This window comes from Condylura cristata, unplaced genomic scaffold (genome assembly GCF_000260355.1).
Source record: "Condylura cristata isolate star-nosed mole 26May11 unplaced genomic scaffold, ConCri1.0 scaffold00001, whole genome shotgun sequence".
Lineage (NCBI taxonomy): Eukaryota > Metazoa > Chordata > Mammalia > Eulipotyphla > Talpidae > Condylura > Condylura cristata.
The window spans coordinates 86,553,311-86,567,682 of NW_004567102.1; the positions used below are offsets into that span (position 1 = coordinate 86,553,311).

Genomic DNA, 14,372 nt, shown 5'->3' on the forward strand with positions numbered 1-14,372 from the left:
TTTGCTTAGACTCCGCGTGGAGAAGAGGCCCGGTGGGATTGTGACGTCCCGAGCGGGGTCCTGCCCACGCAGGCCGGCCTGGAAAGGAGGCGCTTCCCAGTGCTCGCTCCTCGTGCATACGGGCCTTCCCTTGGGAGATGGCAGCGGCTGAACAAGGGGAAAAGCGTAATCAACAGCCTTTCAACAAAGCTGGTTTCCACGGCCGCGAGGCAGCGGGGCACTTGCTGTCACGCCAAGCGGCACAGGCCCGTGAGCTTTCGGTGAAGACAAACCAAGCAAAGCCCCCTTTGAGTGGACGCAGCTCCTCTCTGCCTGTCCCTGGTGCCGCTTAGCTCACGTAGCTGAGCAGCCCGGGCCGGAGGCCAGAGCCCGGCCCTGCTCGGTGAGGGCGACCAGAAAAGGGGGTGCTGCCTGTGCTTCCGGCAGAATCTGAATCTGGAGCACCCCGTGGGCCTCGAGCCGGTGCTCTGTTGGCCACGCTTTGTCCTCGCTGACGGAGGAGCCTGCAGAGCTGGTGCTGGCCAGGGCCTGGGCTCTGCACGGTGAGGGCCGCGCCGCGGTGGGCCGAGAGCGGGGCTGATGACCCAGGGCGCCAGAGCTGTGTCGGGCTTCCAGGCTTGTGCATAAGCCACGTACGGGGCTCAGACGCCCCGGCCCTGCCTGTGTGATGGCGGCATGGACCATAGACCCGGCAGAGAGAGGACGCCGCTGAGTGGCCCAACCCTGGGGGCGTCCAGCACTGGCCCCGGCCCCTGTCCTCAGGCCTGAGCTGGACCTGTGCAGAGGCCTCCCGGCCCTGGACACGCTGGCCTCCGCCCCCGCTGGCATCCGTAGTGCCCACAGATCATCAGCCCCAGGTAGCGATCACCGACACGTGTGGGTTAGAGCTGCCACAGTGACATTCGGGTGACATCTGTCTCAGGGCCTCAGGCACCTGGCAAGTCCTGGGCCTCCAGAAACTGGGGTTCTCATGACTGGAGGCTCGGCACTGCCAGGACAGTGTGGGTACAGCACAGACCGGCCATGTCCCAAGTGTCAGGCACCGAAAATGATGCCTCAGGGTGGCCACTGGGGAGCCCCAACCCAGAGCCACACGAGGCCTCTGGCAAGGGCGAGTGGACAGAATCAGGACCTGACAGGTCCGGCCTCCATCTGCCGCTGTCTCCTGCCGCCTGGCTTTGGTTTTCTCCTCTAACCTCTCCGAGACTTGGTTTCTTTGCCTAGAAAGGGGTGTTGGGCTATTGTGAGGGGTCAGGGCCCTCTATCGAGGCTCCCGGTGGGCGACACTCTGGCAGACACTGTTCCAAAACAGAGAAATGATGCTCCATTGGCCGGTTATGGCTCGGTAGCTGGACCTTTCACGGAACACACAAGAACTCGGTAAGCAGGCCACAGCGCTGAGGTGGTTTGTTGGCAAGATGTGGACTTGTCGCATCCATGGGGCCACGGGACAGCTCGCCGGAGTGTATGTGAAGAGGCTTTTCCTCGAGCGTGGGCACGTCGCGTGCCTGTTGCTGGCCCTGGGCCTGGGTAGCTCCTGCCCTCCTCACTTGGGCTCCCAGACGCTGGCTGGCACTGGCTGTGCCATTTGTAGGCGAGGCCCAGGCCGCGTGTGTCTGTGTGTCTGTGGACACAGCCCTCAAGGAGACACTTAAGGCTTTTTGTTCTTTTGTGCTCTAGGGTGTGAAAGCAACTTAATCATTTCACCTTGGCTTCAACTGTAGGTGAAGCGTCCATACATGGGTGTGGAGAGGCTTGGGCAGCATGTCGACCTATTTCTGGAGGGTCGTATGTCACACCCGCCTGGAAGGAGGAGTCCCTGGCTACAGGTCAGCGACCTGGGCAGGTGTCCATCAGTGCCAGGCCGGACGCTGTCCAGGCTGGCAAAGTCAAGTTCAGAGGGGGTATCCAAGCAAGCTCCTGCATACTTCCTGGCTGTGCACAACCGCCCTTCACCCCTCTCTGTAGCCTGTGTTCGCCCCCTTTTCCTGCTCTGTCCTCTTTCTGTGCTGAGCATCACCAGTGCACAGAAACTCTGAGAGGAGGGAGCCGAGGGTGGTTTCACAGCCCTCGCAGGTGATCGTGAAGAACAGACCTTGGCGCTGGCCTCGCGGGCCGGACCCTTCTCTCTAAGACCGGTGTCCCCAGTCTAAGACCGGTGTCCCCAGTTACCTTGGGATCTGGTGTTTGGGGACACGAGGGGAGCTGCCTGGCCACGGATGGCCAGCAGCAGGCCAGTGGCTCTTCGGGCCACAGGAGCGAGACCACAGGCTGTCCACAAAGCCCAGAAGTCTGACAGGGAGGCATCCAGTGCTCTGAGGGACAGGCCACTCACTCTGCAAACCTGTAGACGCCTCACTGACCAGTGTGTTCGGTTGACAAGTGCAAATGCCTTGGCGACTGACCTGTGGCCAAGGAAGTGGTCACCTGGCAGCAGAGGCGCGTGTTGGCTCGTTCAGAGCAAGTGGTGGTCATCACGATGCCGATGGAGACGGTGACACTGCGTTCAGTTTATGGTGCAAAAGTGTCAACAGGAAACACACACCTCATATTTGAGGATGTTCCTGTGTAAAGCGTCTTTGCTGATGATTCCTCCTCTTGTGAGCTCTGGTACTTTGAAGCACAATGTGCAGTGTCCCTGTGTGCAAGGCATCACGGCGGCTCTATGACGGGCCCCGACATTCTGGAGGGGCCGACCCCACCCAGCGAGGCTGATAAACTGAGGCCGTGAGTGCTGCCCCTTGCACGCCAGGTGACTCCCCACTCCTCTGGGCTCTTCGCGGAGGAGGGCACTGAGTGACTGAAGGTTCTCCAAGTCCACGGCCAGTGAGGGACAGCGTGCCCTTCACCCTGACCTCAGAGCCTGTGGGAGCAGAGGCAGAAGCCGCCGAGTTTAACCAGCCCTCAGTGGTAGACAAGCACAGCACCACGCTGAGTTCTGAATTCTCTTCCTTTGTGAGAAGAGCAGGTTTTGACTCTATAGAATTTCAGAATATTCACTGGTGATACAAACCAGAAGGAATGTTCCAAGCCGGCCAGGCTCTCTGAGGTCAGTGTGGTCTAGCGGGGCCTGGCTTCCCCAGCTGGCCCGCCGAGTGGCCAATGTGCAATTAGTCGCCGCGGGTCTTGAGTTACCGTCAGTTCTGTGTAAGAGCTGCCTGATCACGGTACAAAGCCCTGCAGGGACGGGCTGCCTCCTGCTGAGGTTAAAATGGACTCAGCAGGATGGGGTGAGCGTGATTGCTCTTGGCCATTGTGACTTCCTGTTTTCAAGATAAAAGTCAGAGCTTTACCAGACCATTTCAGAAGGCTTCAGTGAAGCTATCACATACAGCTTAGAGAAAACACTTAAGTAATTTTATTGCAAGGGAATCTGAACCATATGGATGGTTTTACTTAATAAGCGCATCAGCTTAAAGAGGATTGCCGCATGACCTGTAAAAGAATCAGTAAAAGCTGTTCGGCCATACATGTAAGCTGGAGTATTAAGAAAGGACATTTTCAAGTACCTGAAAAACATAGGTGCATGGTTTTTCTAAACCCAAAGATTTGGGAGCTGTAGGGCCATGCCAGCAGGATGGGGCTCCCCTTTGCCCTTGGGTGCAGGGTCAGGGACGTCTGCCTGCAGGCAGCAGCCCTCAGACAGTCTTTGGCGAGAGGCCTTTTCCCATTCATTCCCTACCTGCACGTTTATTAGCGGCCACACACACGCACACACGCACTCACGCCTGCGGGCACGTCACCCACACTATACTTAGGGCGCAGGTGTGTGCTCGCACTCTGGAGGATCCCGTCCAGCTCTGAGCCTTTACTTCGCGTTTATTAGCAGAAGTTGGTGGATGGCACCGGGGGAGGGGAGCATCACTGGAAGGGGAGAATGCACTTGGCACTGGAGTGGTTGAACTCAGGTCCTGTGGGCAGCTGTGTGACCTTGGGTCAGTCACTTCCCCCGCCCAGCCCCATTTTGCTCATGAGTCTGATAACTCTCTCCTGTTGGCCTGGGTGCTGCAGTTAGGCGACGCTCAGCCAGGCCCGGCTTCTGGCAGCCTGGAAAGTTGTACACTAAGGCGGCGGCATGGAGAGCTGGCTGGAAGGGGCCTTCGGCCTGTCCTGCAGCTCGTTCACGCCAGGCCTCGTTCTCCACCCCTGGCGTGGCACGTGAGACAGCAGGCGGGGCCTGGGGTGAGAACCCGGGTGAGGTCGGTGGGCCGGGGTGGGGCAGGGCTGTGCGTGGGGGCACTGAAGGCGACAAGCTCCCTGGTCCTAACCCTCGCCCGCCTCCCCCTCACTGCAGGAAACCCCATCTGTCTGTTCTCATTCCTACTTCTCAGTCTTCTTTTTTCTTTTAAGATTTATTTATCTATTTATGTGTACAGAACTGGGGTGCAGGCCAGAGGTGCAAGGGTGGTGAGAGGCTTCACCAGAGACAGAACAGGGAGCAGAACAGGCAGATCAACGAAGTACACTGCTGAGGGGAGCAGCAGGCAGGTCAGGAGAGGTCTGCTGTGCCCTGCTGTTACCTCCGGGGCCAGGTATCGAACTCACACTGAAGCAGTTGTGACCAGCTTGCAGGGCTGAGTCCTAACCGGCTGCACCACCTGGGAGGGCCCTACTTCTCAGTCTTCTACTGTTGGTGTCGGGGTGCCTGTCCTGCTACTCTGCTGAGGCCTAGCAGTAGCATATCTATCATTTCCATAATCCTCTGTGCACCCTGATTTTTACAGAGGCTTGACTTTGAACTTGAGAGTGTATCTCTCAACTTAGATGAAGCTGAGGTCAGTTTAGTAGAGGCACCCCAGGAAGTGGCCACACATTACCAGGCGGCAAGGCAGAGTTGCATGTGGTCAACCCACTGGCCACACTGTTAGGTTTAAAACAAAAATTCTTAATAATTACTACTTTGTGTATGCAGGAAAACATTTGCTCAACCATAAATGGCATTTCTTCAGTAGGCTTGAGGAATGGGGGTACCCAGGGACTGAGGGCATATCTCCAGCTAATGTGCAAATGGATATTCCCTTTGGTTAGATTCAGAATGTTGGTGTCAAGTATCTGACATTTCAGAATGACCACCCGTGGCTATTTGTGTCTTATGCTACTGAAGACCACAGTAACTGATGATGAGCGTCTTTGCTTTTATGTCTCAGTAATAAAATGCTCGTGTAACTGGGAATTTTCCAGCCTAATAAGTTAGCCAGAGTAGGTGACCTGGCTAAGGTGTAAGTCGAGGACGGTACCTGAGAGGTGATGGTTTCCTCAACTAGGAAGACGCTCACTGGCCTGACTGTGTCCCCAAATCCAGGCTAGAATAGGACTCACTTTCAGAAACGGGCGATGACATCAGCATTCTGAGATCGATCCGTTTGGCAAGAGGGTTTGCTAACGTGACCGAATCAACAATGAGACAGCAGACCTTGAGTATGGCAGTGAGTGTCTCGACAGGCAAGACTTAGACCTGTAAGAGAAACTAAGCAAAACACAAATGAACATTTACTCTCCCTAATTCATATTCGATTCCAGGAAAGCTGCTTCTTCAACCTTATGACAAAAAGGCTCCTGGGAGGCAGCTGCAAACAGACACGCATGTGTGCTGTAACTGTGCTGACCTTGCCCCAGAGAGAAAGACAGTTTTCATGAGGGCAAAGGGCTTTAAATGAAGAAGAATCTTGTAGACCATTCCAGACTTCTGATGGCGCTCTTCCACCTGCTAGGTTTTCAGTTCAGGTCCTGAGACTTCTCAGTCTGAGCCGTGGCGAGGGACACGTGCCCAGAGAGTCCACCCCCTTGGGGAAAGAACATTCTTACTAGATGGGTTACCAGAATGATGTGCAAAGCCCGGTCGCTAATGGCCACAGCTCAGCCTTCAGACCTACTGGTGACAGTCCCGTGTTGTGTCCTCTTTAAGAAAAGGAAGTGCCCAACAAGCCCCTCCGCATGCGTGTCCGATCCTCAGACGACCGGCTGTCCGTCGCGTGGAAGGCGCCACGCCTGTCTGGAGCCAAGAGTCCACGCAGATCGCGAGGATTTCTTCTGGGCTATGGGGAGAGTGGCCGGAAGATGAATTATGTGCCACTGTCAAAAGATGAGCGAACACATGAAATTAAAAAGCTGGGTGAGCTTACTGTTCAGCGGTGTTCAATGTTTTGCTGATCTTTGCAATCGTTAGATGCTTGCTCTTGCGAGAGCATCATATTTTTAATGCTCGTTACAAAATACATGCTTTATACATAACGTGTGAGCGCGTGTACAGCTGCCGTCACACATAACGTTATGTCCCTGTAGACGCACAGTGTAGTGGACACGCTCGAAGTGAGGTCATTCTCTCTCTTCTCTGACCTCCTCCCACCTTCATGCCCAGGGGACAGGGCTCAGGCCACGGGGCCCGGAAGCGGCTTTACAACCCTGAACGCAGGGAAGATTCTGCGTCCTTAGGAGCGATGTGACCTTGGGCAAGTCCATTTTTACAGCTTTTATGTTCTTATTTGCAAACTAAGAAGCTCTAGCTGGAAGATAACCCCGGTGTCCCCACGGTCTCAGGCAACCCTGAGACCCTAACTTGTAACCCCTTTCTTTTTAAAATGTTGCTCATCTTTGACACTGATGATGACATAGAAACCCAGGTTTCAAGCATGCTAGGTAAAAAGCACACCCACATTTTCCAGCTTAACAGAGCTCCTCTGGAGTTTAGTGCCTACAGTGATGGTTTCAATTGTCTGGGAGAAGCAGGCCTGTCCCCCGAAAGATGAGATGGGACAGCGGGAGAGGAAGGTACAGAGCAGGGGTGTGCTGGGAAACCACTGACTTTCACCCGCTGTCCTCGGCCCACAGCCTCGGAGTCGGTGTACGTGGTCTCTCTGCAGTCCATGAACTCCCGGGGACAGAGCCAGCCTGTCTACAGGGCAGCCCTCACGAAGCGGAAGATCTCAGGTGCGTTCCTGGGGGTGCAGCAGGCCAAGCTGTCTAAGGGGCTATTCCCAATGCTGCTGGTGGGGTGCCGCAGCGTGAGGGTTTTGTTGGAAGGGAGCAGGAGGGTTCCCGGTCTCCGAGTGTTCTTCACTCTCAGAGGCTGGAGAGTCGAAATGCCTCTCTCTGTGTGCTCTGCGTGACACAGGTGTGGAGCTGAGCAGAGCTCCACAGAAAGGCACAGCTCCGCCTCCTGTAGGTTACCTGTGCACAGAGAAGATAAAGAGCAGGCTTGGAGGGGGCCGCAGGCACGATGCGCCCTTAGACTTGATTTCAGCTAAAATTGAGAAGAGTGAGAAAAACTGTAGTGCTGGCTGGTGGCTCGGCTGCTGGTCACCCACGCAGGGATGCTTTGCACAGGTAACTTCACTCACATATCAGCACATCGCACACCTGCTCTGGACCGTGGTGTTCATTTAAAGAGAGGCAGCTACAACTTGTTTTCATAAATTCATCAGTTATCTGTGAATTATCCGTTGAAGATTATACTATGTTACGTTACTATAGACTTCGCACCACATTAATCATCATGGAGTTGGCACTGCTCACGGACGCCCCACCTCTGTGAACTTATTATACACCCATTGGGCTCATTTAAGTTTCTAGCACTTTTTCGACAGCTTCACTGTTTCCACTTTCTCTTCCTTGTAGTAAAAGCCACATTCTCTTGAGCATGGTCCTTGCACAGTGAAGAGAAAAAAAACAAAGCAAACAAAAATGAAAACAAGGGCTAATTAATAAGCAAGGGTATTTTTTTTGAGTCTCACTTCATGCTGGAGATAGAATAAAAGACCAGCTTCACGACGATGATGTGTTCTACGGGATGCAAATCGAGTTCTGTTCTGTGTCTCAATCGCATAGAGTCACATGTTCTAAACTGTGTGACTCTGAGCTCTGTATGATTTGCTTGGAGCAGCATTCACCTTTCATGCCACGATTCTCATGGAAATATCCCGACTTGAGCGTCCTAAAACTTTTATTGTAAAAATGGGATTATTCCCCAAACGTCCCCAAACTCACAGGATGCATGGAGAAAACCCTGACTTCCGTGGAGCACCTTTGACTACAGCTAAGTGCCCGATTTTGCACTTTTCTCATGCCGACTGGGCTGACAGCTTCTACAGTGAGCTGTGTGTTGCTTAGACTGTGGCTGAGAGGAGAGTAGGCGTTTGTGTTTTTCTCTGTCCACCAAAGAACCGCTTAACCTCCCACTCATGTCATTTTATCCTTCTCGAAGTATAAGCACCTGAGCCTCATTCAGGTGAGTAATGATGAGGTCCAGGCAGAGCGCACTGCCCGGCCACTTCACGCCTCCCATTGTCATTTCAGAGGAGAATGAACTGGACATTCCTGAGGACATCACTGTCCGTGTTATATCGTCTCAGTCTGTGCTGGTAGCCTGGGTGGACCCTGTTCTGGAAAAACAGAAGAAAGTTGTCGCATCAAGGTACTTGCCCTAATGTTTTGACTTTGCTTTATGTGAGAGTCTGGCTGTTCTGCCCCTGGAGACCCGTGTTCACGGGGAGGGTTGTACTTGGGGACACGAAGGGATCTGTCCTCTTCCCTAGCTGGCAAGTGGGTGCTTCTGCCACCATCCCGCTCATCCTGAGGACGGATGAGATGAGATGCCACAGGGCCTGGGGCAGGCCAACTCCCAGCTCACTGCTCGGCCCCACCTTGTGTCTGGAAATGTCCAGATCCCATTTCTTTTCACTCCCCTTTGGGGCTTGCTGCCTTGTGAATGCTTCTTCACATGCAGAGACTGTGGGTCCCTCTTGGGAGGAGACTTGCAGGAAGAAGGGGTCCGCGTGGAGCACCCTTGAATGTTTCAGGCTGGAGGTCCTGCTAGGCCTTTTCCAGGCTGCATCGCTGCGTGTCAGCTCGTGGGCAACACATTTCTGTTACGCCATGACGTGATGTCAGTCTGGCTTTTACATGGTTGCACTAGCAACAGAGGAAAAGGCAGCTTAAGTTTTGAATAATCTTTGTGTTGAGAAGTCATCCCAGGCGAACACCATTTCTAACTAAATTTTAAATGAGCAGTTCACACGAGAAGCAAGACATGTTGTGGCCTGATCACCAGGCATTAATTTTTTGACCTTCTTGCACCCAGGAAAAGTGAGGGTACTTTTAAAGAACATGAGTGGACTATAGTGCTGAGATGATCCACATGCGTGGTGCTGTCTGTGTGAGATAGAACTTCGATCACTGCCTGCTATTAAAAAAGACATCTGCTTCTTTGAAAGTGCTCAGACGCTTTACAGTGACGCTCTCCCCAGCCACATGGCTGCGCTGACAGAAACTGCCCCGCCCACCACGGGACTCAGTTTCCCATGTCTTGCTGAATATAAAAGAGGCCTCGAGCTTTCCCCGCAGACCTCGTGTGTCCCTTGACGCGTCTGCAGCTGAAGGCTTCGCTGGCTTGCAAATGTGTAGTGAGTAGCACATTTGTCCAGCAGCAATGCATTGTGCCACAGAGAATGTTTCTTGGAAAATAAATCCAGCAACTGGCATTTCCAAAGCGCAGTATGTTGGGGAGTCTTCTGTTCAGGATGCAGAATGTCACCATGTTGGGGCCCTGGTCTCCTACCCTGCTGATCACAGCCCAGGGCTCTTTCAGAAGCTCCTCATCCTGTCTTAATTGTTTCATATTTTTGCTCTGTGCCTCCCCCCAAGTGTTATGTCTGCTCAAGACCCCTGTTCTTCCCCTGAACCTGGCTGGGCATGAACTCTTGCTTTCTTTTCTGTGGGGTCAAGACGTCTTGACCAGTTCTTAATGCTGCCCTTTCCACATGCACCCTGCCCACATGACTCCCCCAAAAGCATGCCCCCAGGAAGCCATTGCCTCAGACAGGTGACCCTCCTGACCCTTCCCTTCTTTATCTTTTCTGAGCAGCAAGGCTCATGGTCTTGGAAAGAAAGCGAGTTCCAGCTCTCCTGGCTACTCTAGAAGCCTTGGCGTGGGACTTAGGTGGATGCTTTGAGCCGATAATTCCATCAGAAGTTGAGACTTTTCTCTTCTTCGATTCCCTCAAAAGTCATCACTTACGACAGGGACGGGGGAAAGGGCCAGCCGGGGACCTGGTGAGTTCACAGGGACAGGTGAGCCGGCCATGCTTCCTCTGTTCTCCTAGACAGTACACGGTGCGCTATCGGGAGAAGGGCGAGGCGGCCAGGTGGGATTACAAGCAGATCGCCAACAGGCGCGTGCTGGTGGAAAATCTGATCCCCGACACCATGTACGAGTTCGCGGTCCGCATTTCTCAGGGCGAGCGGGATGGCTCGTGGAGCACATCTGTCTTCCAGAGAACTCCAGAATCTGGTTTGTATTGAAAGGAGCCTTTGATTTTCACTTGGGGCATTTCCCCCCAGGGAGGCGGTAATGCCAGCCAAGAAGCAGGTGCTGAAGGGCCCGGCGGAGCTTTGATTTGAAGAGCCACGAGCCCTAAGTGTCAGTCTGTGTCTGGGAGCGGATACAGGAGGGGAGCTGTGTCCTGGGCCTGGGGCCACCCCTCACAGCCCTTGTAGAGGGGTTATGCTGACAGGGGGCGCTCATGCGACCCCGGGGGTGGGCGCTGGTGGCCTGGCACCAGAGTGACCCTGGCCTCCCCGGCCCTGCGGGGGAAGGGAGGGCCTCTCCTCTTTCCTAAGACTGGTGCTCGAGTCAACAGAACATTCTGTTCTGCAGCCAAGGCAACACTTCCTTTCTCTGAAACTGTATCTTTAAAACTTAATTAAAAAGAAGTTGGAATTGACTTTAATTTCTTTCGTATATTCCAATGTACGGCCACGGAAAACTCATTTCCTAAAAGTATTTCCCCAGGTAGGTCTCAACTCATTGTCTGAGTTGGCAGAATAAAGCACTGGTTTATCGCAAGATGTACGGCTCAGGGGCAGTGTAGAATAAAGCGACACAGGAGCGATTCAATGGGAAAAGTGCCCAGAGCCCCAGCCCGGTCCCTAGGAGCTCCACTGGGGCCGGCATGTCAATCCTTGGGCCCTGCCTCGGGCCGGTGTGTCAACCCTTGGGTCCTGTCTCTTCTAGCTCCTACCGCGGCTCCTGAGAACCTCAGGGTGTGGCCAGTGAGTGGCACACCCACAGCCGTCACCGTGGCTTGGGATGCTCTCCCCGAGACAGAGGGAAAAGTGAAAGGTAGGCGCCTGCCCCTGAAGGGTGTGAGCTCCCCGAGAGAGGTGGGCTCACCAGGATCCACACCGTGACCGCAAGAAAGCAGGGTGCACCCTACAGATATGGGGGGCTGGCCCGTGGGTGCTGGCACCTCCCCGGGGCTCAAAAGAGCTGCGGAGATGGCTGTTTGTCTCCCCTCTGCCCTGAGGTTTGGGTGCTGCCCCCAGGCAGGCTGTATGGTGTGCGGTCTCCCGTCACCCCACACGGGACCCAGCTTCTCACGCTGTGGGCCTCGTCACTGAGCTGCTGAGACAGCGAGAGCAGGAGTGAGCGGCAACCCCAGGGGTCCTGTTTTTAATGAAATTGAAAACTCAAGTAATAAAATGGAAAATGGATTCTTTTCCTGTTGCCAACCTTTTAAATGTACTATTTGGGGTCGGGAGGGAGGGGCGGTGTGAGGAAAAGTTGACCTTCAACTAGAAAATAATACTGTAGAATTTTAAAAAATCAAATAAAACGTTCACCCCAGTTAGTTAAATTTAAAAGTAGCCCGTTGAAAACGCTAAATAAAAACATAAATCTTTCCTTTCTTAACGTAAAAGCATTTAAGAACTTTTTAGAAGTCTGTCTGGAAAACACTCTAATGGCTTTTTCCTGATGACCTGCACAAATGTGCCCTAAAGATGTATTTTATTGTTCCTTGATGTCGGAAGATAACTTTAAATCAAATTTTCCCAGGAACTACGACAAGTTTGTGAAAGCTTCTAGAAATCTAAAAAGTTATCACTCATCTTTGAGAATTTCTTCCTCGACACAATGGAATCGTTGTTTTTTGTGTTCAGCTAAGAGTTCTCTTGGCTGTCGTGCAGTCAGGAGTATCTTTTCATGCAACAATAGAAGTCCCAGAAGGCAGATGGAGGGTAGTATTTTCTAGACTTAATGCTTTCTCAACTTTCCAGTCTTTTCAGGCTGTATTTTACGGGTTTTGCCCATTTTTCCACTGGGAGAAATCAGAAACAAATGAAGACAAGAACTCTTTAGCTGGTTCCGTGAAGCTTTCTTCATGGCAATTAAACCTTCACTTCTGTGTCTGTCTCGTGATGCAAAAGAGCCTTCTGAAAATTGAAAACAAGACATTTTGTGGTCGGAGCTTTTTTGAATTATAGAAAAGTCAATTATTGTTCCTTTAGGACTTTTTACCATGCTACTTATTTATTTTTTGTTCCCTCTCCCCGTCTTAGTTTACATTTATAGCTCTTTGGTGAAAGAAGTACCCTGCAGTCAATGTTGCCAGAAATAATAACAGCCGTTGGGTTTCCATGTCCAAAAGCGCTCTCTGAGCTTAACTCTCCTTAGGTGGTTTTCAAAAAGGTGTCGCGGTGGGATTGAAAATTCTCAGTTACGCTGGGGCATTTTTTATGGATGAGAAATATAAAACATAATAGAAGTATACACTTAACAAAGTATACATTTTGGTTAAATTTTTTCCAGATGAATTAAAATCATAAAAAATCAGAACTACAAAATTTTATAGACTTTGGGTTCTTTTGATTTTTCCTTTGACCACCACAAATGACTAGTTTATTCATTTTCGGTGAGAAAAGAATGCTGTGTCTTTTTTTCCAGGCACATTTTGCAAAGACAGTTTGGAGTAAAAGCTTTTTCATTGACATACTTCTTTTTTTCTTTGAAACTTGATTTTTTAAAAACATTTATTTATTTATTCATACAGAGCTGGGGTACAGGCCAGAGGTGCAGGGGCGGTGAGAGGATTCCCCAGAGACAGAGTGGGGAGCAGAACAGGCCGACTGATGAAGTCCACTGCTGAGGGGAGCAGCGGGCGGGTCAGGAGAGGTCTGCTGTGCCGTGTGGGTCACCTCCAGGGCAGGGATCGAACTCATGCTGAAGTGGCTTTAGCTTTTTAGTGCTGCACTTTAACCCGCTGCACCACCAGGGAGGGCCCACGCTGACAAACTTTTTAAAGATTAGATTTTTAGAGAAGGAAAGAAAAGAATTTCCAAACTCTGCTAGGAAGTATGTAATTTCTTGGTTTCCGATAATTCAGATTTCTTGGTTAGCTTCTACTCAGATGAACTTGATAAGTTCAGTAAGTCTTGCATTCTTTGGGAAGAAAAGAGGCTTACCAATTTTTAGTAGTGGGTGAAAGGCTTTCAAATGTGGTTTCCTTAGACACAGTATTTCCACATAAGTATAGAGTGAGGGCCATTCCTTAGGACGACTGTCAGAGTTCATGGACACCATATGTCTCTATCTATAGCCAACTAAAAATGGACATATTGAACAATACAAAATCTATTCTTAGCCACTGTACTTCACAGTTCTAAATCCTATGACATAATCTTACCAGCCGATATTGAATCATAACTTTTATAAGCCCTACAAAAATAAGATGATCTTCCACATACAGAGTCTCCCTGGCTTCGAGTGCCCAGAGTAGCCCAGCTTAATACACTGACGCCCTTCCAGCTGTCAGCAGTCTTGTGAAGCCCCCGCCGGTGTTTGCCCGCGCTTTTCCTTGGTTTCTATGATTCCAGATATAATAATGCTGTCATAGGAAATTAGTAACTAAATACGGTGAGGAAAAACCCAAAATACAGTAGAAAACTTTGTGTTACAGTGTATTAAGATGGGCATCCCCCACCTTCCGATAGAAATGGCCAGCTCGTGCGCACCCTGCCTTGGCCAGGGAAAGCCGCTCTCCTGCGTGTCTCGATGCGCACCTCTGACTTGCGTGCACTGCTGGAGTGTTAATTTTAGTAATGCACGTTCTAATTCATCCTGCCCTACAGTCTGTCCTCCTTCCAACCGTCTGCCAAATCATTTCAGAATACATTCTCTCATACGCCCCGGCTCTCCAGCCGTTTGGAGCAAAGTCCCTCACCTACTCTGGAGAGACCACGTCTGCCCTCGTGGATGGTCTTCAGCCTGGGCAGCGCTATCTTTTCAAAATCCGAGCGGCAAACAGGAGAGGACCCGGGCCTCACTCCAAAGCCTTCATTGTCGCTGTGCCAGCAAGTAAGCCTGTGTGTTGTGGTGTGTGTGGCTCTCCCTGCATGCTGTGGCTCTCCCTGCGTGCTGTGGCTCTCACCGCATGCTGTGGCTCTCACCGCATGCTGCGGCTCTCCCTGCGTGCTGTGGCTCTCACCACGTGCTGTGGCTCTCCCTGCGTGCTGTGGCTCTCCCTGCGTGCTGTGGCTCTCCCTGCGTGCTGTGGCTCTCACTGCGTGTTGTGGTTCTCACTGCGTGCTGTGGTTCTCAC

At 52.0% G+C, this 14,372-nt stretch overlaps 1 protein-coding gene across 1 annotated transcript in view; it reads left to right on the forward strand.

Annotated features, from left to right (window-relative positions):
• Window positions 1-14,372, forward strand: part of FNDC1 (fibronectin type III domain containing 1) — a 50,915-nt gene that overhangs the window by 8,357 nt on the left and 28,186 nt on the right. The window contains exons 4-9 of the mRNA XM_012723068.1: window positions 5,906-6,112; window positions 6,829-6,927; window positions 8,293-8,410; window positions 10,098-10,285; window positions 11,009-11,116; window positions 13,940-14,128. Coding sequence (XP_012578522.1) covers window positions 5,906-6,112; window positions 6,829-6,927; window positions 8,293-8,410; window positions 10,098-10,285; window positions 11,009-11,116; window positions 13,940-14,128 — 909 coding nt within the window. The remainder of the gene's footprint in view (window positions 1-5,905; window positions 6,113-6,828; window positions 6,928-8,292; window positions 8,411-10,097; window positions 10,286-11,008; window positions 11,117-13,939; window positions 14,129-14,372) is intronic.